This window comes from Manacus candei, unplaced genomic scaffold, assembly GCF_025592945.1.
Source record: "Manacus candei isolate 608988 ecotype Guabito, Panama unplaced genomic scaffold, ASM2559294v1 h1tg000067l, whole genome shotgun sequence".
Taxonomy (NCBI): Eukaryota; Metazoa; Chordata; class Aves; order Passeriformes; family Pipridae; genus Manacus; species Manacus candei.
In genome coordinates, this window is record NW_026138115.1 from 2,971,973 (window position 1) to 2,998,852 (window position 26,880).

The window sequence follows — 26,880 nt, forward strand, 5'->3', positions numbered from 1 at the left end:
CTTTTCTGAATTTGAATCAGGTTATTTACTAGTGCAGATTTTTATTGTTTGCATTCTAGTATGAAGCAACCCTTTTCCATTAGTTTTTGTTTTTACTTTTTCCTCAAGTTTCCAACACTAACATTTACTTGTTGTTTTTTTTTTCTTTTTTTCAGGAAAAGAGGAGTAGAAGTAGTACAGGTGAGTAGAAACTCTATTGTCTTCTAAGGGAGGTTTACTGATTTTAAATGCTGTCATTTAGATGTCAGTATGACCTCGGCTTAATGATTTTTCTTTCTTTTCCATTCAGTTCTCTGTAACAGATACTGGTTTTGGGAAAATGGGATCCCCTTTTTGTGAAGCATGTGTTGAGCCCACGTGCCATCTAGTTTAAGAGGTGCCCTGGTGAAAGTGGGAATGCAGTTAGGCTTTTCTTGTGTCTGTCAGTTAATAAGATCAGATAGTTGATTAGGTGATATTACTCTGTAAATTGCATTCACAGGCAGTCAGGCTTAACAGAAACAGGAGCTGCCCTTTGAAAAAAAAAAAAACTATGGCAGAAGGAATGTTCTTGTAACCCAGCGAGCAGTGAAATGATACTAAAGTGCCTTCAAGTTGTAGCCCATCTACAGATAAGTTCAGGTGTTGGCTACCTTTGTTCTTTCCCAGGTCCGAATGGTCATATTTCACGCAAGATGTTACTTAAAGGATGGTGTCAGCTTGGGAAAGGAATTATGTTACCCTGTCTGCTGTCACATTGTAGCCCTAGAAGATGAAGGGGGAGCATGCTCTTTCCTTCTGGCTTATTCTTTGTGCTTAGAAGAGCTGTATGTCATAGGTTTCACTCTTGCTGGTACTTACCTAGCGCTCGTTTTGAACCATAAGGTGGTCAGTGAGTTCCTCAGTAAGAGAGATGAAACTGCCTCAATAGAGAGGACAGGGGAGAGACGAGGAGAATGGTGTGTCAGCCACTGATAATTGAGGTTGCTCTTAAATCCATGTGAAAGGTGCTTCTCAACACCAGCAGGGAGCAGGAGAAAAGCACTTAACAAAAAATAAATTGAAAAATCAAGCCACGTTATTTTAAAGAATCCCCTTGTCAGAAAAGGCTTTACAAAATTCTCATTGCTAGTTAAAATGCAGAGTCTGTCTTTTGGGTGTGAGTGGTTGTCTGAGAACTGCATGGTATTAAAAGGACAAGAAGCTAGCCTATATTTGTGTCACTGTCTAGGGGACATTGTTATTTCAATGATACTGAAGGGTATTACAGTGCAATGCCTGCATTTGTTATATGTGCCTTGCACTTACACTGTACATTTAAGCAGCAAGGGACTTGTATGAGATGAATTCAATGATGCACCAGTTAGTTGAGCAGAGGGCAAATTCCATTTTACCTTGTGGATTAAAAGAATTCCACAAGTTGCCTCTCAGTTGTCTGATGCTTGTGTAGCTTAATGGCCAGTCATCAGATAGATACAAAATTATTGGAAAGTATTTCTTTATAGGAAGAGCATTTTGGGAAACATTTGGACAGAACTAGACTGGACTTTGTCCCTGTAAAAATGGTTTATGATCTCAAATATCACAACATGGTTGAAATGTCAGACTAACCTGTACTGGGAATTTGTGCCCCAGAGGCATACCTCAAACACTGATGCCTGCTGCTCTGCCAGAACAGGATGGATGGATGGATAGCTGTGTGTGTGTGATCACACCTTGCCTATCACCTGTGTGTTGCTTCATATCTTGATGCATGCACTTTAGCCAGGAGGGAATGTATCAAAAGTGGGCTATTTTTCCATCCTTTATTACTAGAAACCGTTGCTTGAGTCACCTCACCTGATCTATCCCACTAGCCCTGCTTCTTGGTGGAGGATTGTCTTGGTGTCCATCTGGTGGACAAAGTTTATTTGACAGAGGGAATATTTCTTCTTGTGTCAAGCAGCAGCATTTATTTGATTTGTTTCCTCTTCTCCTCTTTTAAAAAACCTATCCTGAGTTAGAGAGAAACCAGCTCTTGGACCTGACAATAGGCAAGTAACTCAAAACATAAGAATACACAGGATGTTCACCTAATTTCTTCTTTACATAAATTCAGAATTTTTCTGAATGTAGACTTGCTTTCCAGTAATAATTGGTGAATTGGAAAGTAAGGTTTAGTTACTGGCTTTTAGAGAGCAAAGCACAATGGACTGGTATGTGCTGAATTCTGTGAACAAACATCAGATTATTCTTTTCCAAAGGAGCAGGAAAGGATTTTCTACTACTAAGGGGAAGTCTTGAAGTAAGCATCTGTGTGACTTCTGTTTCCTTCCTGCAGTGAGGATTTAGGATAGTCCTCTGCCTAGACAGATTTCATTCTTTTATTTTCCTTTCTTAAAGCCAGTTGTGGTGTACAGATCATCAGCAAGCTGCTGCTAGACACCAATTAACATTCTGTGACTTGTGTTCAAGTTTTGTGTTTCGTCTTCTCTCAGACTTCCACTTTCAGCAGAAAGAGTGATTCCAGCTTTCTATTTTTATTGAGTGGGGAAACATGCACATCATCCAAAGAGAAATAATGGAAGACTAGGACTGGCAGTGGGATACTAAGCAGGCATGCTCCTTTATCCAGCAGTAAGACATTATTAAAGCATCACACTGAAAACAAACAAAAAACTTCTCAGGTTGTGTGGTGATAAGTAATTGGAATTTTTTTAGAAATACTGATTAAATTCTAACATAATAAGAATTCACTGTGAACGCAAGGTACAGGAGCTGAAATGTGCAACATTATATGGTACAACTGAGTAACATCCATCAAGCTAGCTAGCTTAAAAGATAGTACGGTAGATTAATTAAATAAAAAGCTTTCAAGGTTATGAGCTTTCCAAAGACAGTATGAGTCTGAGCCTGCACCCAAACATTTGTGAGCCTGAGCAGGATTAACTCATTTCTGTTTTTCCAGTGGCCATGGCAGAACTGCTGAGTAGCAGCATCTTTAAGATCTGGCAATGTTTTGGATCTAGATTTGCTTGCTGCGGCTTAAATCCAAGTCAGTGGGACAGCTGCAAACCAATGATATATTATAAAAAAAACAAACTGCCAAAAAGCAGCTTGCTGGTTTTAAAATAGTCTCTTAACAGAACTCTGTGCTGTATCTCCTACCTTGTGGCATGTCATTTGCTTATTTTTTTAAGCAATCATTACCCCAGTATCAAAGTGCTTTTTAAATTAGGGTGCTTACTTGTTTGTACCCCATAAGGTTAAGGAAGCACTCTTGTTCCAGTTTTACAGGAGGGAAGACTGAAGGATATGTCCCATTTCCTCTGGGGAGCCTGTTGGCCTGTTGCTGTACCAACCTCAGTGCTTTTGGGAGCTGTGCTGCAAACCTGTGCAGCAGGAATTCCAGCTCCAGTTGTCTCAGAAGGGGTGTGGGGCCACGAGCTCCTGCTGTTGTGTGGGCACGAAGGGAAGGGAAGAGCAGATGAAGGTGGTCAACAGGCCTGGTGTTGCTGGCTCTCTTCCAGTGGAAGACAGCACCGGTTCAGCTGCGTTTAATCTTCAGGCTGCATTTAAAGTATTCTGAACGCAATGCTCTTGCAGTTCCTGTGGCAGTTACGTACCTTCTCCTTTCTTGCCAGCTCTTCCTAACCTTCACAGCTGCCTTCTCAGCTGGAGGGGCCTGAACTGGTGGCCAGAGAAAGGTTAGAGATGCTCTGAACAGGTGGCAAACATGACCGAAGCCCATCTGCCACAGCCTGCAGGCAGTTGCTAGGCAGGCAGCAGCTGGTAGGGCTGAGGCAGAGCACCCATTGCACTGGCATTGGGGGAACTTGCCAGAAAATGCTTAAATTTAAGCATTTCTTAATGAATTCTTTCATCACTGTTTCAAGGGAAAGGCTGCCTATGAAGTCATGCAGTGGATTCCTGATGAGGCATTTACTATTAAAAAAAAAGCTATTTTCTATAATGAAACCTAGCAATGAAGCGTTTTGCATAGTGTCTAAATGGTAAAGCTGTTTCTGATCTTGTTCAATTCGTGTCTCCCCCCCCACCATCCACCAGATTAGTGGAGAGCCAAATTTAGGATTGAAAATTGTCAGGTTTTCTTTAGCCAGTAAAGTATCCAGTTTCTTATGACTTTGTAAGCTGGCAAGAGAGAGGGAACATCTCCATCTACCTTGTTTTTCAGGAAAAATCTGTTTGGCTTAGTTTGAAGAATGTAAGATTGAAAACACGTGCAGTGAAGTGGAAATCATCATAAGTTCCTCTGGTGGGGACATGCATTTATTTTTGTTTCACAAGCTATGCAAACCCAGAATAATTAGCTTCAGCCCTTTGGCTTCTGACAAATTGCCAGTTTAGTCTTTGTGTGACAAAGCTTGGAGCTTTCATATGTCTCGTGACTTCAAAACTGTTTCAAGCACTTCCACACCCAAGCTTTCCTAGAGCTCTTGCTCACATTTTTTAATTCTAAAATAGTGAAGATTTCCTATTTTTCGTAGATATTTTTGGTTCAAATGAACACTAATGCTCTTTTATCATAGAAAGATGTTCTAGTCAGTGGCTATAAGAGTGGTATTAGTCATTGTATTTCAAGCTGCACACTTCTTAATAGCAGCGGGATATGGAGGATAACATGTTTTCCAGTGTGGAACCAGCTGATTGTAGTAGTTACAATGGTCTCAACTGCTGTTTTGTTTTTCCTTTTTCCCCCAACTCTCTGGGAGTTGAGATACTTGTAATCTTTTTCTTTGGAGAAGAAAACTGTCCTTTGAGCCACAGGTTTTCTTGAAGCCTGCAAAAGAGAATTCAATGTTCCCTCAGCACTTTTTAATTCTTCAATCAAAGTAAAATACTAATGACAATGGTTTCCACTATTTGTTGCCAGGGAACAGTTGTTTTCTTGAAATGAAGAGTGGTTTATTTTCACATGAAGTATTAATGGAATAAGCTTGAAACAGTCTTCTAACTGAGAAAAGGAGCTTATAAAATATATATCCAATAGCATATACAGAAAGATGTGACTGGAAAGCTTCCAAAGCAAACAGGGTTGTTGAGATGTTGGAGAGTTGGCTCTCTAGTACTGGGAGAAGAAAATTTATTTTTACGTGCATGCCAGGCCCTCAGTAAAGTGCATATTGTCCTGAGAGTGGCAGCCTGCTTTGCCTTCAGTGCATTTTTGGAAATGATGCTGTAGAAGCCCTCTAACCCTCCCCAGTCTGGATTGTATTAGGTACTCTGCATGTGCCTGAAGGTGAGGGGCCACTGGTTAAAATCGTGGAAAGATCCTGATACTTCTTAATGTCAGTGCTACACCAGAGTGTTCTAAGCACACAAAGTGGGGTCTTTCAAAAAAGTGCATTAATCTCAGCTTCAAACCCAGAAATAGCAGGACTGTGGAAGAACAAATCTCAGGCAGAATCCTTCCTCTGGTCCTTCTGAGTAGGAGAGATCCCTCTGTGTGAGACCTTCTTGGTAGCTGAGAAGCAGCACTGCCCAGCAGGAATGAAGCACAGGTTCCAGTGCAGGGAGGGATGATTTTGGCATGATTTTGCTTTATATTGCATCAGCAGGCTGGTCAGTAAGGTACAGCATGGGCCTTTCAGGTCCAGTGGGGAAGAAGAATAAATACACATCTGTTGGGGCAAGGAAGGAAGACAAAACTACATAACGTTTCTACCATGTGGATTAAGCAGATTAAATAAATAAACACTTATTCTTTAAAAATTAGAGTAAGACAAATGAATCAAAATGCATTTAGGTTTATTTTTGCTCTTGGTGAGTGAGAGAACCATGAAGAAATTTTTGTGTCTCAGAGAGAGTCTCTACTCTCTTTTGCCGGTGAATCCCAGTGACCTAGGAGAGGTGTGGGCTCTGCAGTCAGTTGCAGAAGTTACCTGGGTGAGTGAAAACATTACTAAGATTTAGAAATCTCTAACTAACATGTGATGAATGGCTGTCAGATTTGAGCTTGTACTGCTTTGGCCCATGGAGCCAGCTCTGCCCAGCCCCTTTGATTCCTTGGTATGTAGTGATGAGGCAGGGATTCCTAACAGTGCTGAAGGCTGGGAGTTGGGAAGTCCTGGGTGAAATTCCAGTCCCTGTGGGCCCCCTGCCAAAAATTTTGGTGGCTGTAATGAGACTGAAATTGCAGTGTGGAGTTGCCTCGCTTTGTCACTTACTGCAGATACTTTGGGCAAGATCCTTAGAAATTCTGCCTCTGTTTCCTAATGTAGGTAATATTCTATGTAATGGAATGCCATTTAAGTTGCTTTGAGCTATCTGAGGGGAGAGACTTAGACCAAGATTAGTGTGTGGAGGAAAACAGGGCTGTTAATTTTTTAAGATTGCTGTGTATGATACTCTTTCTGTCATCAGCATATGTCTTCCCAGATACTTCTGTGAACTGCAGAGCTTCATAAATCCCTCTTCAAGAAACAGTATGGATAAAAATAAGACCCTCACAGAGACACTGGGATGTAAAACTCTGTATTTACCTCTTTGGAGCATACAGTCCCAGTCTTTGCACAAAATGACAATTAGACATTGCTTTTATGAATCATGGTTATTGCAGTGGTGCCTATGGACCAGCAAAGACCTGGCTTTAATTTGGGTCTGCATTAAACAATAGGATTATTTGTCTCACTGATTGCAGGTGTTGTGATACGGTATAAAAACAGGGCACATGGAGTGTGTTTGGAGACGTGACTCAGGAAATACCTTATTTTAAAACCAACCTATCTCATTTACAGTTTTGCTGAAACTGCAAAGTCAGTGTTGAAGTACAAATATGCACGTAGATCTTTTGACCTTTTCTGAAATTTTTTCTTAAGATTAGGAAAGATAGGGAATTAATATGATACCATGACAAGGGTGACTATATCTCTGACCCTAGTCCTCTCCCAGATGAATGCCCCATCCTTTGTCTGTTCTGGGGGTGCAGTCATGCAGTTCTCTACTCAGGCAGAGCTGCAAGCTCATTCCTGTGACAAGTTGTAACCTTGTCTTCAGTCCTGTGGTTTTGTTCCACAGAGATGTTTTTTTGGGAGCAATGACTCATGTATCCACCATAGCTCAGATTTGGTCACTTCAAATGGAAGCTTTATATAGAGAATATCATCAGAACAGTAAAGGTGCTAATTGTATGCCTGCCTTCCTCAGTGAGGGTCCTGGTGGGTCTGAACTTCCAGAGGACTCTGCAAAACATCAGTGGAGCTTGAAGAATTTTTTTCAGTATATGTTGACTCTTCCTTTCTCCAGCTTCTGCAAGAGTTACTTACTCCTTTGATCTGTGACCTGAGATAATTGTATCTGGAGATATTGCATGCTTGTTTGCTCTTCTGGCACTTCACAATTAAAGGAGATAAACATATTTATGTTGCAAGATTGAATGGTTCCAATAAAACCTGGTGCTTAGACACATTAGGCCATAAAGTTTCTTAGGTTTTCCTATATAAAGGTTCTTTAGCCTTAAGTCAGAGAAACTTTTAGCACATGTGCTTCAGCTACCTCTGTGTAAAACAGGGCACAATCAAACACAGTGCAGGCTGGAAATGTTTTTCTGAGCCTGATTGCCTTCATGGAAATATAGCAGAAGACTGAAGAGTGGCTTCAACTTAATTAGAACAACTGAACTTTTCCCCCCACCCGAACCCCTTTTTTTTCCTCTCTCCAGGGGGAACTGTATTTCAAGAATGATGCCTTTTGCTAGAATGAATATTTATTATTCACTTTAACTCTGCATTTCTGGTGAAAGCAATACACCTGATTTTTCTTTTAATTTCTCTTTGCAACAGTGTAGACCTCTTTGCTGTATGTCCAAACATAGATCAGACATAAGGGGGTTCTGCACAAGCTGTAGATGTTTTTTATGCCTTTGGTTGTTATTTTACAATATCTCTTGTACTGACTTCTGATGGAAAACACTTGTGGACTTTTTGACAGTTTATTTTTAATCATTGTCTATTTTTTGATAATATTTGCTGCTAAAGGTAATTTTGCACTGGTACCAAAAGCAGTGCAATTAGTAGTGTTGGGTGGAAATTGTTTGATCTAGATCGAGGAAGACAGGAGGAGCACCAGGAGAAAATTAGATGATTATGAGCATAGTTTCTCTAAAATGAGGTGAACTGGTTTATCAAAAAATGTGTGTTTCTTTAACATAAGGTCACGTTTATTGAAAATTTGGGAGCTATGGTATGTTATTTTTTAAAATTATTTTTATTTTTTTCATCCCTCTTCCCTCATATGGCTTATCATGAAGGAGACTGCTGCTGAACTTTCTGGATGAGATTCATGTGGTTTTCTGCTGGCTGTGCCAGGTGAACCAGCCACGGTTAATAAATGGATTGAAGTAGTCACTGGATACCTAAGAGCATGATCTGCCCTAAGTAATCCCTCAGCAAGTGGTGAAATAGAGTCCCTCCTTTTGGAAAGCTCTTGTCAAAGAGAAGAAGGTTGAGGGTAACAATTAGTTTTCTTTCCATAAACTGGGGGGAGCTTGGAGAGAAGCCTCCTCTGGCAGGTTCCTGTGAATGTCTGTGTTGCTCAGATTCATACCAGGGAAGAAACTGTTAGTATATTTAAAAACAGTGTGGTACTGACGTAGTAATTAATCTGTTTAAACCCCAAAACCCGAGGAACCATGAAAGCTGTGAGCTTTGTCTCTGCAGTTCTGTGAAGCAATTTTGTTCATGGTAGTCACATCTTGTGCTCTGCTGCTTCCCCTCCTGCTCACCTGCCTGTAGAGCACAGTGATTTAGTTCCTAGGAGGCTCTGTATCCAGCTGTGCTTTCTGTGACTCAACTGTGCTTTAAAAACAAAGCAAACTCAAGCCTATCTTCAGTATACAAATTGGTCACTGAAATGGTGATGCTGTAGTACATTTTACTTTAATGGTTCTTTTCTTATGTTAAAGTTATTTTTGTGAAGGAGTCAAAAGAATTAATTGTTGCTCATATTATAGGTGAATAAAAACCTGTCTAGAGAATGTGTCCTCTGTGCTTTTGGTAAAAGTTTGCTTGCTAACCTGTAGGATCCTGAGGCAGTGCTGTCAGCGAACCAGTGAGGAAGGTATCTCACATTTCTCTCACAATTTCTCTCCTGAACTTGGAGCGCTGCTCCTTTGAAAACTGGCACAACAGAGGTTATGAGTGTGAGAGCAGAAACTACCCCTATATACAAACTATAGACTGCTTCTGTCATTGCTAAGCAATGGACTTACCTTACACTGTTTTTTGGTTATTTAAGGATCCATGATAGTTCATTGTCTTACTTGACAAGTTCACTGATCATTTGTTTCATTCTAAGGTTGCTTCAGTAAATTACAGTTGCCTCATTTAGTTTCTGAGTTGATGTGCTTCCCTCAATAAATTTGTCCTCATTTGAGGCATGTTGTAAGGTGGGCATTCAGTAGTTGGTGAAGGCCTTTTTTAAAAAAAAGTATTCCTCTTCCTGGTACCTTGCCAAAGTCCAGAGAAGTTATTTACAGTGTTTTGACAGAGTCATCCCAAGAGGGAATGGAAAAGATGCCATTGGGACTGAGCTAATACTGTAAGAGACTGAAATGTAAGGAAAACAACTCTTGTAGAGGAATTTTTGTCTGACTTTGCAATCTGAGAAGCATTTTAGCTTTGCTTTTGTCATAAATTGCTGATTGAAGCCAAGAGCTTCCTTTATTCAAAGGTCTAAGTGCATCTGAAATTGTTTTCTCATACAAGAAGCTTCATTGCACAAATCCACTGTCCTGTAACCTCAGCATAGTTAGTGTTAAAATTGTTCATTGACTTACTGATGGCAAAGATTAGAGAACAAGCTAACTGCATTCTGTAGAGAATTTATGTTGATTGCAGAGGGGTCATTTGTACTTCAGATTAGCTTGGAAAATGTTCTTTACTGTGACCTAGATGAGCTTATTTTGTAACACCCTTTCCTTTATGATAACATCCTTAAGTGGCTGAAAAAAAACCTGGCAACTATAAAGGGGGAAACAGAACTTTTTCATTTTAAGTACAAAGCAGTTTGAAACTCAAAGCAGATTACATGTTCATGAGCCTGCTGTGATGACTTACAGACCATGCAAAGTCTGAATGGCTGAGTATCAATGAACTGAGTGACTAAAAAGGAGGTAGAGATGGCACTTGTTCCCCACTGGTGACAGATCCTTCCACTGGTCCCTGCTCCTGATAGGTTTTCCACCTCAACCAAAAAGGGCAGGTTAGAATTGCTGGTGGGTTTTGAACAGTGATGATCCTGCATTGACTGGAGGACCTTTCTCCTGCCAGTGAAGTGTGACATCCTCATATGGCTTTCAGTTCCTTCTAGGTGAGGAAACTACACCTGGGTTGTCAGTCTTGCCTGACAGGGGAGCTGAATGCTCAAGCTCTCTGCTTTCTTTTGATAAGTGCTACAATTGCTTTTTTTAGAGGTCGTGCTGGGTCTCCTCTTCTTCAACCTGTATGATGAAATCAACGCGTCTCTACTTTTTCTGTGCTTCTGAAAATCTGTGTCTTTTCAACTGAGCCTGTGGCAGTGGATGCACACAAGAGCTGTGTTGGCCTTGTGACCATTGTGTGCCACATAGATGTGATCATGCTGTGCCTGAGCAGGTACAGGACCAGGACGGTGCTGCTGCAAGGGCTGCAGCATGTTCAGTCTGTCCAGTACAGCCCAGGCCTTGCAATGCTGTTTAAGAGTCTATTGGTGTAATGTCTTTTTACTAGTTTAGTGCAGTCAGCCCTTTGTTCAGCAGCTCAGTGAATTATATTTACTTCTGTATTAGTATAGAGTAGATTCGACTTCAATATAGCACAAGGAAGGAAAGAAGATAGTGAGATCCCCTCATTGTCAGTGGGTAGTAGGTGTTGTGGAAGGTTAAAAGGCAAGTGGAATTGCATTTTCCCAGCCATCTCTTGAACTTCTCCATTGTCAAGGTCCTTTTTTCTGAAACGGCAAAGTGCCAATTTAGGCAAGAGGAAGATTTAAACGTTTTCAGAAGGTCTGCTTTCACCACACTCCTGGACTGGGTACAGCTTAACTCTGCTTACAGCAGAAGTGATTTTGAAGTAATGCTATGCTGTCATTTTGTTTAAGGAATCACAGTGTAAATGCTGCATAATCATGCATGAAAAATAATCTGTCCATGGAAATGCTGTCTTGAAGGTCGCCATTGTTACTGCCCAGATATGTCTGTCTGTAGCCAAGTTTTGGTGCAGTAATACCATCAAGTTAATGTTTAAAAGAAGAGCTAACAGAGTTTACTTCATGTTCAGTAGATAGAAGTACTAAGCATAGTTGTCGATGATTGGGAATTTTAATTTCTTGTGAATTTTCTTAAGATTGATGTGCTGCAACTTTATTTATTGAATCTCTTAGGATTGTTTATGATTTTGTCTCAAGAACTTGGTGTGTTTGCAGAGGATCACTTAGCAACAGCCTATGGCACAGTGACATGCTCCTGTTAGTACACGAACCATAAAACAATGAGGAAACACCCAGAAACAGCAAGTAAATAGAAATTTAAAGCAAAACAAAGCAGCTCACTTGCTGAAGAGTTCTGTGTTGCTCTGAAGGGGCACTGTTTGTAAAATTCTTTGCTTTTTAGTAATGCAAAACCATTAGTTGTGCCTAGAGCTTTGAATTAAGTGACCTCATGGCACTTGTTTGTATTTAAACCATATACAGTGTTTCCTGTCATTTCAGTCTGGTTTGGGGAATTTTATAGCAGATTCTTCTCTCCTGTCTGATTTCTGTACAAAGCAGTGGACACCTGTCTATTCTAATATCCATTGTCTCATGTGATTGCCATTTCATCTAGTTCAAAAGCTGTGCATTTGACCAAGAATAAATGGGTAAAAGAATAAACTCTACAAGCTAATTCGAAAGCTGAAGACCATCAAATTTGTCTTTGTGGGTATTTTTTTTAAGGCTAACACTAAAAACATTAGATGCTGCTTTTCTGTGCGTTGTAGTTTGGGGATAAGGTGCTCACAACAGGGCAATGGCATGTCTACCAAAAAGTGCAAGTCACTTAATCTCCATATTGAAAGCCTGTATTTATGTCAGGGATACATACAGCTCTCTGGTCATTGGTTTGCATTTTGTCCCTTGTTTTACAGACTTTTACTGGCTCTTTTTTTAAGCTTTGCATATGTGACTTCCTTTTGAGCTGAATGTTTCTGCAGTTAACATAAGCAGGTTAAGCCTGAAATACAGAGCTTTTGAAGAGCAGTTTTCAGACTTCAAACCACTCTTCCACTGGCTCAATATCCTCCTTTGTTCCCCATCACAAACTCCTGGGCTGTGGTGTTCAGAACAGGCTGTACTGAAGGACCTGTGTTTGGGGCCTGTCCTGTGTTTGTACTTGTAGCTGCCTGGAGAAAAGCCAACTCTTCATTTTGAGTTTGCAAAATTGTGCTAGCATGGGAGAGGACTGACTTTGTTCTCCATGGGACTTAGTAGCCTCCTGAGCCCCTTGCCATATCCATGAGGCCAGGCAGCATCCGCAGCAGAGCCAGGTTACAACTGCTTTGACTTTGGAAAGAAGAGGCCAGTGGTGCATGTCTCTGTCTGTATGTGACCACAGGCCTTCCCAGAATCTGTTAATCCATCCAAGTGCAGCATTTGAATGGCTGTTTCTGTAGAGAGAGCACTGGCGATGGGAAGCCTCCTGCAGCAAGATGAACTGTTAGGCCAGTTCCCTCTAAACTGCTCGGCTCCCTTCTGCTCCTTGCCAGCTGTGTACCAGCTTACACAGCTGTGTTTGTCACACCTTGTTCCCTGTGCTGAGACAAGCAGAAGCGTGTTGTGCACCTGGGGTGCTGCTGCAGCACATCCTGGGCTGTGAGCTGTGGTGTCAACTCTTAGCCTGAGGTGGGAGCCTGAGCGTTTGAGCACTTGCAGTAGTGTCCTGCAGCCAAACCTCAGTGTGGAGTCCTGCCTCCTGGGCCACTGCTGAATGCTGAATTACAACCTGAGATGGCTGTAATGTTCTAAAAGACAGGTGTGGCAGAACTAGAGCTGCCGGCACTAAATTTTCATGTGTTCCTCTAGATTTTGAAAGGGGATTTTTTTTTAATGGCATAGAAGGTGTAGTGGGAACATGAAATTTGCAGGTGTTACAATGGAAATGAGGTACTCTAGTCAAGGGGAAATAATCATTAAAAGATACTACTAGGTATCAAATTAGCTTGCAGTTAGTAGAAACGATTTAAAATCATGATTTTTTTATTTTCATAAAGATAAGAGTTCAATCAGGTGGTCATGTATGATGGAAGTCATGGTGATGGGAAGTTCTGTGGCTTGAGCCTTAGTACAAATGAGATGACCAACCATATTGGTCTTTCTAGTATCTGAAATCTGAGGTAAGTTGCTAAGTAATGAACCTGCTTTTCAAAGATGCTGAGCAGCTGCTGTTAAGGTTCATGGAAAAAGCCAAATGCTCTAGCTTACACCCTCTGAGTGGAAATATGAATGCAGCAGCCCACTCTGCACAAATGTGTGTGTGTGAATCCCATTTCATCTGTCCACCCATCTGCCAAAAAATATTAGCTGAGAAATTTTTTTCTGAATGAATTCCATTATCAAATGCTGGTGGGTTTTCTGACCATATTTTCTGTTAAACTGCTTGGGGCACAGGAAGGCAGAGCCCCTCGGGTCCGTGTGCTGAAGCTAATCCATTGGTGCCATTCCCTCTGTGAACATTCATAGAAATTGCCCTAAATGTTTTGGCCACTGTTGAGGAACTTTTCTATCTTCAGGGCAAAATATACAAAATATAACACAATGCAACAGACTGTGTGTCATCAGCAGAATTCCAGTGTCTATGAGATTATTGCAGTTATGCTTTGCAAAATAGGATGATTTTGCTATTTGTATTTCTCATGGCTCTATTTAGAAAAAAATACTACACTATAAATGTACTACAGGATTTCGACTCTGTGATCCTTGTGGGTCCCTTCTAATTCAGGATATTCTATGATACTTATTGGCAATGCAGTAGAAGAAAATTAAAATTCCAGGCTTTTAATCTTTTATTTCATTGTAAATAAGCTTTATAGAATGAGGAATTTCTGTTAATGTTTCTGTGATTACAGTCTTATTCTTTTGCAGTTTATGAGATACCACCATATACAAAAGGAACATGCATACTCCATAGGCATACTAGTTATGTGGAGGGGAAAGGAGGCTTGTAGTACCAATTTCAGGATGAAAACTGTTCTTCTTATGAGGTACTTTCAGTATTCAGTGAGGGACTTTGGTTCTGTGGGAACTGGTCAAATATAGCAGACATAAATATAGAAGCCAAGTAGCATGGCAACTTGGAGATCCTTTGCCCCTATAAAATAAAAACCCAAACACACCAACAGCCTATTGTTGCACTTCTAGTGTGCTTTTTTGAAGGAGTTCAAAGGGTGATAGTGTGAGAAACTGCTCTCTCCAACAGTATAGAGACTTCTTGGCTCAGCACCTCTTTGCAAGCAGAGTTCCAGCAGGATGTTCGGTGAGTCTACACCAGGCTGTAAGAAAATTGATAGGGAGAATCTGAAGGCTCTTCTCATTGCATAGTTGAGTTTAACATTTTAATTTATCCATGCCAAGATCTGTGCAGCTTGAAACCTTTTCTGTAGTCTGGTACATCCTGCGGTCCAAGGAGGTGGCTCTGGGCAGGAGCTGTGGAAGTGCCCCTGCAGTGTAGCCAGGAAAGTGGGGTTGCAGGAGTAACTGCTGCAGGTAGCAACAGTGGCAGCTTTTCCACAGGGAATGGTTGATCTGTTCAAGAGCATAAAATATGTAGTTACGTTGCTAATCTGGAGCAAAGTCAATGTCATTGTGTCCTCCTTTGCTCATTTTCCTAGGAAGATTTGTGGTAACACAAGTATGTGACTGTTCCTCAGCCACGTCTCCCATTGCATTTTAAAATACCACGTTTTTTAGACAGAACAGTCCCAGACTTGTTTTTGAAGGTACCACCCATTTTCTCCAGAACTCAAGACAATTTTCTGATTCTGAAATAGCCGATTAATGTAATGAGCTTGGTATGTCTAACATAAAGAAAAACTGGGAAAGAAAAGTTTTATTACCAAGAAAACAAAAGGCAATCCCTCCTGCAAGCACAGGCTGAAGAGGGGAAACTTTATACTCTTGGTAAAAATAATTTCCTTGCTGTTGGTTCCTAAAGTAAAATCCAACTAAAAAAAAACAAAAAAAAAGAACAAATGCAATAAATGGTTACTCCACAGCTGTCACCTTTATGTAACAGGTTGTTAGCTTATGTCTAACTGCCTTGTGTCAATCTGAGATATAAATATGTGATAAAATGCAATTTATTGGGTGGGCTGGAAATTAGTTGCTGTTATGTCTTAGTTATTTCTCATCATGTTTGCTGGGAACTTTTCCCTAGAAGGAGACAGCTTGAAAGGCACCCATTTTTCATGAGCTATTTTTAATACTTAAAAGTTACTTGAAGCACTTATTTAAGACATTTATTTTTGGCAGAGAAGAAAACAGATGAATTCTCCTGTATATATTCATAATTTCTGCTGCAAGGTGAATCTCCATTTTTTTTTCTCCTTCACAGGGTTCACCTGTATTTCTGTCTCCTGCTTCCACTTGTCTCAGAGAATAAGAATTTGGAAGCTTTACCAGGTGGAGGCAAAATGTGCTGTAACCTCCTATTCTATACTTCTTGCCTATTGGTCCCAAACATATTGCCATAGTCATGGTTCAAGTTAACCAGAAGGACATTAGGTCAAGCATTTGGCAAGTTGCCTTTTATAAGCTTTAGTTTCTTAGTCTGCAAGCGCAGGGTCTGGAGTGGAGGCGCCCCTTTCAGTGACCTGTATCCTGCTGGAACAGAAGGGAGAAACTGAGGGGGGAAGTGAATAGCTGGGAAAGCTGGTCCCTCTTCATAGTGGGGTAATGCAGGAGGTTTCTGGAGGGGTCAGTCTGGCTGGCTAGTCTGCAGATTTTGTTGTCCCCTGGGGAGATGGCTGGCTAAAAGAAACAAACCAAAACCGTAGCCATGCGTGTTTTAAGCCAGTTTGCGGTGGGTGTTCCAAGCAGTTACAGTACCTGTTTTTGTTCCCATACTGGAGACTTTGGATACTTTCTCTGGGCCTTAATCTGGCCCATTAGTATTGGTGTGAACCTCCTCGGGGATTTAGTACCCTTTAACTAATTGAAGAGGTTTGAAGATCCTCTGAGAGGCAGTGAAACACTTTTCCCAGCAGAAGTCCTGCATAGATTGAATTTTATATTTACCCTCTCTTGCTTGGCACACACCTTTGCATGATGTGAGCATGTTTTCCCTAGTTCACCATATCACCACTTGCTTCCCAATTGCTTTGGAAAGAGAGAGATTTCCTGTGTCATGGGCATTGGTGTGTTAGTGACCATGGGTCAAAGAGGTGACCAAAAGAGGCTATGAAAAGAGGAGGAGAGGAAAGTGATCTACTGGGGAGGAAAGCTACAATGATGCGTAGGCCTAATGGTCATCTGGGGGGGGTTGATTTAGAAATCCTTGTTGCAGTGTTGGTCTCCTTCGTTCTGCAGGCAGAGGCTGTACCATCAGTGTTCTGTGCAGCACAACCTGGAAGGACAGGAGAATGAAGAGAGAAGCTACTTTTCTGCTCATCTTGCCCCTGCCTTGAAGCATCACTTATTATGCTTAGGCAGCTGTTTGCAAAGCCCATGGTGGTAATACAGCTGGATTGCAGATCATCAGTTCCACTTTACTGACTTTGTGAACCTGGTCTTTTGGTTTTAATAATAAAAACAGTTCTTGCTATATATTAGCCTGATAAATTCAGTGGTACATAGCATGTTTCAGATACTTTCCCCCTTTGCTTTTGTCAATAAAATAGGCAATAAAATACTTCAAATTGAAATTGCCCCTGTCAGTGGGAAAACCAAAGCTGAGACTGCCCACAGCATAGTATTCACCAGTAGTGCACCCTGGAGGTGAGTTGTCCAGTGTTTGTGCTTTCTGTGGTCATCTTGGGTTGTAGGGTATGTAAAGGGAGGAAGGGGAAGAAAGATAACAGATTACAGTGAGAAAGGATGACAAACCTCGAAGTCTTATTATTAGTTACTCATGGCTGTAATAAATATGACATGGCATCCTTTCCATGACCTACCTTCATCTCTTAGACCGTGTTTATCAGATGTAGATACCCACAGTGTTGAAACACCTGACTCAGGATGTGCTGTGGAAGTGCACGTCTGTAATTCTTGCTGCCTGGCTATTGCTCAGCCTAGGTTGCCTCTTAAGGCTCATATCAGACAGTAAATAAAATCAGTTTTGTTTACATAGATAGTTTCCTAATTGCACTGGTAGCTTGTTTGGTGGTGAAGTGCATATGCTGGAAAGACTATGAACTTGCCAAATATTAAAAACTGTCACTTTAAGTTTCTTGGTGAAGGGAGATGCTGTTGTCCTTTCATCAGATGAACTTTTGAAAATGCTGGTTGTGGGTAGTCAATGCAAGGAAGTGCCTGGAACCACAGGGCACATTGCAGCACATAGCACTTCCCAAAATACACTTACATTGGTATGTCTCTGCAAATAGCTATAGGTCACAACTATAAAACCTGCGGTTTACTCAGCCCTGTATTGCTACAGGATAGTTAATGGGCTGAACTCTAGCTATGATAGGTCTTTTTTATGATTAGTGTATTCAGATGTGCTGCTGTCTATTGTGTTGTGAATGCCACAGAGCTGAGCTACCTAAGAGCTTGTTCAACCTCAGAGCAGATTTATTTGGAAAGCTCTAGTTAAGGCTTGAACAAGCCTTATATATATTGCTTATTACGTGTCTGTAATAAGCAATATAAGAATATCCAGAACACTACCCCTACAAGCTTGCCTCGGTTAAGGACATGGCAAATGTCTGCAATCTCTACTGAGTGGAGGAGGTCAGTCATTTTTAAGTGCAGGAGGCACTTTTTCTTGGTGTTAGTTTCCCATTTTGCAGGCTGGCATGGTCCTGAGCTGAGAGCAGGCAGTGCAGAGATTACAGCGGAGCAGCCTGTGGTCACAGAACCTGTGCTGCATAGGGGAAGGGGCAGGCACGATTTCCCTGCACAGTGGCTGGTGTCATGCTTTGCTGAGAGCGTAAGTCCTGTGACAAGGAAAGGACCCAGTTACAGAAAGTCTTGCGTGAAGCTTTTCTGGTTGGCTGAACTGGGGAGGGGGAGGCTCTATACATGCAGAAATACCTACCCTCTGTTTCCCTGAAGTGTGGGATTCTTTCCTATATTTTGTCTATTGTTTGGTGGTTTTTTAAAAAAGCTCCAATTGATTGGGCTTTCACCAGTTCCCGTGGGAGATTGCTCCACGGTCTAACACATTTGTCTGCCAGGAAGTCTTTCTGCTAATCAGCCCATACGTTTCCTTCTTCTCACCCCATCAGCCCTAATTAACCCATTTTGTGTGGTGCTCATCTTAAGCATTATCTCTCTTTTAGGGAAAAGCACCTTTCAGATGCTGATACTCTTTTACCTTACCGCCTGTTTACCTTGGCTGAAAGTAGGGTTGTTCCACAGCTACCGGGCTTCAGTAGTTGATGAGCTGTAAATTCACTCTTTATTTTATTGTAACTTGTTTGCTTGGATGTAACCTAAGAGTTTCAAACTAACTGCCTAGGAAATTTAGATACCTAAAGGTCACAGCGGTGACCTAGGAACCTGAATCCTTACGGTGTCTTGGATATCTTAGCAATGCTTAGCTTTCTTGATGAAAATAAGCCCTTTTGCCTGTTTTTTGTTGCTGGTCACAATGTTCCTTGCAGTGTTGTAGTGCTCTTTTTCCTGTCAGCTTTGAAAGGTGCAGAAAAGAAATTGTTTCCATTCCATGTCATTTGCAAGGATATCATATATTGACTTAATGGTGTTTTAGAAAGGGCTGTGATTCACTTTATGTAAAGCTTGATGTCATACAATAGAAGTTTGATCTCCTTTTTCTCCCTTCCGTCGCGTTTGCACTTGAGAAAACTCTCCCAGTTTAGCTCCCATACTCCACAGAAGGAAGGTTTCCCGTATTGCTGGTCTGGTCCTTTCTGCATGTTTGAGGCACCTACAATTCTTCTTGCCCTTAGAATATTCATATTGAGGCAGCCATGGGGGCAGTGAACTTGGGTAAGCAATGCAATGATGTTTGTTACGTTACAGACCATGTAACCTTGTGAAGAATTTTCTGTTTTGATTCCAGTCTTATACCTTTTCCCAAAAGGTGATTTTGATGTGGAACAGATTTGCCTGTAGCATTGTAACATTAATTTTAAAGTAGGTTTTCCAAACAAACAAACAAATAAATAAATATGTAAATACCAACCAATCGCTGACTTTCTGCTCCCTTCCCTTGCTATATTATGAAATGCTTGAGACAATTTCTGCCACTCAGAAATTCCCACTGCACTGTGTATAATCATCCTGCAAACTCTGAGGAGTGTTTCAAAGGGCTCCCATTCACTTTTAGAAAAGTAAACTATTTTCACAAAGTACCATTTGGGCGTTTCCTTTGGTTTGAGATCTACCTGCCAGGGTTTCCTTGGAGGATTTCGGGCTGATTCAGATGAAGCCTTTTGCATGTTGATTAATTTTCATTCTCAAGTGAATTTGGCAAAACTATGTTGGCAGTTTTTTGCATCCTTAATTTTCCTGATTCTCCTAAAGAACTCTTAGTCCTTTCTGAAAAGGGTCTCAAAGGGCGTTCATCTAACTTGTCATCTTTTATTCTTATGTATTGCATTACTCCTGGGAGTAATCCTCCAGCTGTAGCTTGATGCTGTTTTATCCCCCTGAGTGGCATCCCCAGCTGCTGCTTGCCTCTGGCAAAGAAGACAAATGGTTATTGTGTTCTGGACCCACGCCAGGTCTTCTGTGTCTCAGCTTGGTCAGTATTGTTGTGCTTTATTTAGGATTTAGCAGTGTTTGAGTAACACTGGTCTGTTTTGAGCCTTTCCTTCACCACCCCACACCCCATGCCACCCCACTGATTTTTTGTTTAGAGACCTGGACTTAGTAAAGGGAGACAGCCCAGCCTGATGAGCTCCTTAGGAATCTGAGAAAATACACTTTGGGGTATTTTTCCTTCCTTTCCTTTGAAGTTTTAGAGTAGGTGAGGAGAATGTTTAGTTTTTCATACAAATTTTGGAGATTGTTTTTGTCTTTAGTTAAACTGTCAGGCTAAGAATGTTTGGGTTGGAAGGGACCTTGAAGATCATCTTGTTCCAACCCCCCTGCCATGGGCAGGGACACCTTCCACTATACCAAGTTGTTTAGAGCCCCATCCAACCTGGCCTTGAACACTTCCAGAGATGGGGCATCCACAACTTGTTCAAGTTGGGCAACTTGTTCCAGTGCCTCACCATCCTCACAGGGAAGAATTCCTTCCTAATATCTAATCTAACCCTTCCCTCTTTCAGTTTAAAACCATTCCCCCTTGTCCTATCACTCCATACCATGTAAAAAATCCCTTTCCACCTCTCTTGTAGCCCCCCTTTAGCTTCTGGAAGGCTGCATGAGTAACTCTCACTTAAGGTGAGCATGTTCCTCTCTTCTCTTTAGCCAGACCTTGTTTAACAGTCATACCCTTAAGTAATGACATGGCCTAGCTAAGAGTGATTAGCAGATAGTTCACTTATTTTCTTAGGGAATTGGGAATGTATCTTGACCATCTTCTTAGCTCTACATTAGGGAAATTGTTTCTGTGCCAGTGTGGAAAAGGGCATGTTCTGTCAGTGTATTTTAAATAATTCTTGAAGAATGTGAAAAGCTGAAATAACTGAAGGAAAAAAATGAAATAGGGAAAAAAAATGGAATGTCAAAACTCAAGATCCCTGGATAGTGGAATGATTTTCCTTCCTTTAAATTGCACAACTGAAAATGTCACATTGCCATAAATATGTTAAATGTAATTACAACTTTTCTTTCTCCATGTCTTTCCACCGTAGAAGGATGTCTGCTTATGCCTGTGTAGGGATGGGAAGGGGATTTTCAAAAAGACCTTTGACATAACCTGAGCAACAGAAATACCTGGCCTGTGTCAGCCAGACGTTCTAAAACATATTATTAGCTTCTAATTTTAACCCTATCAACATGGTTTTAAATCTGTGTTTAGCAGCAACTTGAGCTCAAATTGGAAGATACTATGTGGACCAGTGTGACAGGTTGACCTCAGCTGGCAGCTAAGACCCCAACCAGTCCCTGGCTCGCTCAGGTGGGCTCAGGTGTCCCAGCCATGTCCTCTCCCAGCCTCTTGCCCATCTCTATCCATGGGCTGCAGGAATGGCTTTAGAGGCAGAGGTGGCCTGGGCACTGTGTGAGCCCTGTTCAGCCATAACTAGCATGGGTATGTTGTCAACACTGGTTTTGTCACTGGTTTTAAACACAGTGCCATACAGGCTGCTGTGAAGAAAATTAACTCTGTCCCTGCCAAACCCAGTACAACCAGTCACTGTCCTAAAGAGCCTCATTCAGAGATTGGTTCTTGCTGCCTTGCCGAAAAAAGATTATTTGGTAGCTGCACTTAACAATGAGGAACTTTGTCACAGGGAAGCAGCTCCAAAACCTTCAGCATACCTGGGGAGCTGGTCAAAGCTTACAGTATTGCTCTGAAGTTGGGAAGTACTAACAGACTCTGCTCCTGGCTAGTTGCAAAAGTGGAATAAACAAATTGTGCTAAACACACCACTGTATCAATCTACAGGATCCTTGAGTTTGAGACAGGATCCTTTCAGGTTTGAGACCTGAAAATCTCAGCAAGCTGAGACATAATAGAAGAGCCTGGGTGTCACTTCTGATCTTATAAGGCTCACAGCTGCTGTAGCTTCATAAGCATCTCTCTGATGTCCTGATTCAGTATTGAAACACGAAGTAAAATGGGCTAATGATAAAAATGCATGGTGGAGGAAATAACTTGAAAGGGCTTACATGACCTCCTGGATGGTGAACTTCCAGATGTGAGAGCACAGTAGGCACTGCAGCTTAAAGGAAGTCAGTCTGCTAAAACTAATTAAGGTAATGGTGGTAGTAAAGGGTCAGAAACCAAGCCTTCACAAGGTGAGCCTGTTGCCTTGGAGCATAGTTTATTGTGTTTTAGTTAAAACACTGCAGTTCAACCAGTTATAATCCTTTTAATTTTCCTTTGAAAAGCTGCTGTGTAGACTGAAAAATCCTTGAAGGTCAGTGACGATGGGCACTCCCAGTGCCTATGTCCAGTGGGTTCTGCTGAGGGTCAGTAGGAAGCCAGTATGGAGGATGCCTCCATTGTTTTTCAGTCTGTGTTTTTCTGAGGACTTGGCTTAGAGTTCAGCACTTCAGGACACGCATGCAGATCCTGCAGTGCTTCCTGTTTGCCAGCAGTTATGTTTTCAGTGCACTGTTGGTCTTGTACGCATTAGACACTCTATATGGCCACAGTTGTGTGCAAGGCATCAGGAAGGTTTACCTCTGGTTTTGCATGTAGGTCTCTCTTTCCCCACACCACCTCCTCCACACCCTGCCTCTCATTTTCATGCAAGTAGGAAGAAATAGAGGAGAAATAACATTAAGTTGCCATTTATTAGCACAGCTATAGAATAAAATCCTTTATTAATGCAACACATGACCAAAGTTTCCTGACACAAGTAGCTTTCTGATTCATAGTGCTCCAACATCCCCTGCTCTAGCTCAGACAAGTTGATTATTTCCTCCCACCAGCAGATGTAGATAGGAACAATTGGAGCTGCAATAACATTATCTTTAGTAGGGGCCAGCCTGGTCACACACCTTCTCTTTCCTGTCTGCAAACAGCAGCAAGGGATAGCCCTATGGGCTGCCAGCAGGGAGTCGTGGCCACTGGAACTGACTGAAGAGAAGGGAGACACCAGTTTGGCAGTCATCCTCAGCTGCTAGGGGTGGAGAGAAATAAAGGAGGCTTGTAGAGAGATGCAGAGTAGCAGAGAGGGAAGTCATGGTCGGACAACTTGAAATGCTCTTTTTAATATCTCTGGTAAGGTGAGAATCAGGAATTGGGCAGCTCTGGATCACCTGCCTTCTGCTGGGAGTCCACTGCTGAAGGTGTCTTCTACTCACGTTGCAACACAGCTGAAAGGAAGCAGCCTTTGGAAATTGCCTTACTAGCTCCTGCTGGGAAATAGGTTTTTTTACACTGCAGTGATGCACAGGGTAAACTTAATCTGCAGGAACTCTTTTTGCCAGTTTTCTGAGGTTTCTAAGTCAACGTTTCAGTGCCAGTGGATTTAGCAAGTACAATAAACCAGGCGATGCAAAGGGGGAAAATTCTTTTCTTTCAGCATGGTCCATTAAAAATCTCATTAAGTAGAAGTTTTCCCCAAAGTTATATGAAGACAATTCTTACATGACTGTTGCCATAAATTAAAATGGGAAGCTCGTTCACATCTTTTGCTTTCAATAAGGAAAGGGTTTTTCATTTGGAAATTGAGAATTGTCCTGAAAGTTTCAAGAGTGCTTGTGCCCAAAAGGTTTCAAGATATTTGCTTAGTGTAACAGTGAAGACCAAACAGGAAGCACATGGAAGGGGTTTTCTCAGCAAACAGGCCCTTATTTCCAATTGTATTTGTAAACTTCTGGGTGTAAAAGCTGTGCCAGCAGTAACACGTGGTTTCAGTTTTTCCTGCTCAGAGAACTTGCAGGTGGCTTGTTATGGTGAGGTGCTTGACTCCTGAGTGTGGGACAGGCAGGGAAAGTTTGTGTTCATGTCATAATTCTACAGGCTAGTGTCAGAGAGTACTTCTAATTATCAAAGGATGTCTGTTAACTGCGCTGTAGTGGTTTTAAGCCCCCTTTTCTCCCCAAACAGTAGGCTTTTAAATACTCCAGTGGTGACAAATGACTGTGGGAAAAAGTTCTCAGTTTCAGAAGATGGCTCAGAGCGGCAATGTGGTGGTTTCTTTTGTGCTATATCCTAAGCGAAAGTTAATTAGTTCAAAAGGGAAGAGGAGGAAGAACACATATACACTTATCTTCTCCAACAGGGCTCTTGGAAAGGTAGGAATATATATGTAAAAATAGATATAAAATATGTTTGCATATGTTATACTTTTCTTTTATTATGAACAACTTTCTTACTGGACAAGGCTTCAAGTTCAGCTGAGATGCCTCTGTGCTCAGCTGGTCTCTGTGAATGTTATTTTGCCCTTAGGATTTCAGTATGTCCTTGCTGAAAGCTGCATAGCCACATTAAATTAGGTGCAGTGTCCCACCAATACTCTTCTTTCTCTAAATTTTTGTATGGTCAGACTGGTAGATGGAGTCAAGTAGACCTTTGGAGAAAAGGCAGGAGGTTTTTGAGCATTTGGCTGTTTTAAAAGTGACTCCAGCAAAGCAGGAATTGGAAAAAGGAATATGAAGTCTAGCAGTGACAAAGCTGTGCATATGTTTATATCAAGCTTCTCTGTTGTGGAAGCAGCAGGATGGAAGAAAATACTGAGGCACTAGTTGGATTTTTGAAGTGGGCAGTGAAAGTTGGCTTTGTGGGTGGATGAGAAGTGGGAGAGAATAAGCTCAAGAATTTTGAAGGTGAACAGGGGAGGGCTTCCCTCTGATCCAAAAGCAGGATGATATGGTTAGAGATACAGGGAATCTGGAAGGTCTGGATTGCAAGAAGGGGAGAGTTTGAGAGAATTCATTATGACTTCTAAATAGCAGGTCCAGTAGCTTGATGATGATCGTGTTCTCAGAGACTGATGTAAGTGGGGAGCTCAGAGAGCTAACTGGGACAGGAGCAAGCGCAGAGGTTGAGGTAAGAGCCAGAGGTAGAAAAGCAGAATTATGAACTAGAGGCTCAATAATAATGCAAAAGCAGAGCTGAGGGGAGAAAGACCAAAGTGTCAAACTGAGACTGCTGTGGATGTCTGGTAAAATGGGGACCTGGGGGCTGACAGGAGCTGGGCCCAGCCCTACCTGTCAGTTCACAGAATGGGTCTTGCCTAGCTGAAAGCAGTGCAGAAGTGATGCCAGGATGAAATTTTGGAAAGAGCTTGGAGCTACCCCTGTGCAAAAGAGTGGAGAAGGAAAGAGAGAGCAAATGAAGCATCATTTGTGCTGATGGATGAGAAGCAGCAGAGGGTGTCTTGACAGACAGCTGACTGGCAGTCAAGACAAGTGCCTTGATATCAGAGCTCAGGGAGAGAGTGTGTGCAAACATGGTTTGAAAACTAGCTTATAACAGGAGACCTTCTAGGAGTGTATCTGGCTTTTTCTGTCCTGTGGTTATAAGCTACAAAGGCTTTCCATACTCTGGTTGTGCCCTTGTATTTTAACTGTTTTATTCTCTTCCCATCTTTGGTAAAATGAGTATGAATACTGAAGATGTGTCTGTGGAAGGCATACCAACAATTTATAGATTCCATTTTCAGAGGATGTTTTACCTGCTGCTGTGACAGAAAAGCTTGAGATTCCTGTAAACAGAGTTGAGTGAGGAATAAGAACTACAATTTTAGCTGTTCTTTTTCTAGCTCATTTAATTACCCCTGTATTCACCATCTTCTCTGAATAGGAAGTAATTTTCCTGTTCAAACAGTGAAATGCAAAAGAAAATGAGTAGTGGGTGAGTAATTTTAAAGCCCCAGCAGTCAGATGGTAGGCTTGTGAGACAAAACCTGAAACTATTATTAACCAGTTAAAATGGAGTTCTGACCTACTTTTGTGTCACTGATATTCTTGTAAGTCAGCACAGCCATCTTAGGTTTCTGCAGGATCCTTGCAGAAGTCCATCAAGGCCTGGGTGCCTTGCCAAGGATAGAGCTACAAGTTCCTTCCCTGTCTGGTGAAGACAGATCCTCAGTCAGGGTGCATGAGGAAAGAGCCCAGAGTTAGGGAGTGTGCCAGACTCGGTTTACAGGTCAATGACAAAGTGCTGCTTTGCCTTCTTCTTTCTGAGTGATGTTTCTGATGGTCTTTTTTTAATCTTGCCTATGTGCTGCTCACTTAGGGCTCTGTTTATGATGGAAGTGAAATGTGAGTTTGAATAGTTTGAAACCTGAGATTTTTCTATTTGATCTCCATTGCTGTACCTCCTAGTCCTTTTGTTCCTCTGAGAATATTTAGGGAATATTTCAGTTTGTACTGTGCACCCCAGATTGCCCATTTATAGCATCAAGTAAGTCAGTACTCTGGTGTATTTTTTATTAAGGTAAGCTGTTTCTTGCCAGAAAGTGGTTAAGACTCTAAGAATATGTATTAGCCCAAATGCTGCTATTCATAGTTTATAAGGGCCCATGACCATGGAATGTGCGGAAGGAATTTGCTGGGTTCTTGAGCCTGTAGCTTAAAAAGTTTGGTTGAATTCTTAAGCATGTATTTTCATTTTGATTTTACATTTCTAGTGATGGATGCCCTGAACTGGGTGAAGCTGTTCCATGTGGGTCTCGTTAGTGCCTTCTTTACTTGTTTAACTCTTGAAATCCACAGCCAAAATACCCTGGTCCTGGTGAAACTGAGTTTGTCGCAGTTATATTTCACCTACCATACCAGCATCCTTCTCTGAGCATAAGCGCTGAATTTTTTTTGTATCATTTTCATTTTGTATTTAGTCAGTATTATTTCTGATTCTCACATCTGCCTGATACTTCTGTCTAAGTAATAGTGCCAGTTACACTTCTGTGTAATTATTAAGGTCTATCAGTAATCTACTTACTGTGTTAAGACCACTAATGAAGATATTAAATTAAATGGTCACAAAACTAGTGCCTGAGGAATGACACTAGTGTACCCTCTCTGGTTTGCCACTGCTGCCAGCATTCAAGCCATTGTCAGCTTCTTTTTTATTTAACTCTTCGTTCACCCTCCTGTGTTTCTACTGGTCCTTGTCTTTCTCCAGTTTACCAGCCTCCAGTGTTCTGCCGAGGTCTGAGAAAATAGTTTTGCTGCATTTTATTTGTCTAGAGAATCGGT

General features: G+C 41.5%; 1 protein-coding gene across 4 annotated transcripts in view; it reads left to right on the forward strand.

Annotated features, from left to right (window-relative positions):
* The window catches only part of ITPK1 (inositol-tetrakisphosphate 1-kinase), a 158,496-nt gene that overhangs the window by 47,307 nt on the left and 84,309 nt on the right, over positions 1-26,880 (forward strand). For all 4 annotated transcript variants that reach the window (XM_051806687.1, XM_051806686.1, XM_051806685.1 and 1 more), the window contains one exon: positions 156-180. In XM_051806687.1, coding sequence (XP_051662647.1) covers positions 156-180 — 25 coding nt within the window. The remainder of the gene's footprint in view (positions 1-155; positions 181-26,880) is intronic.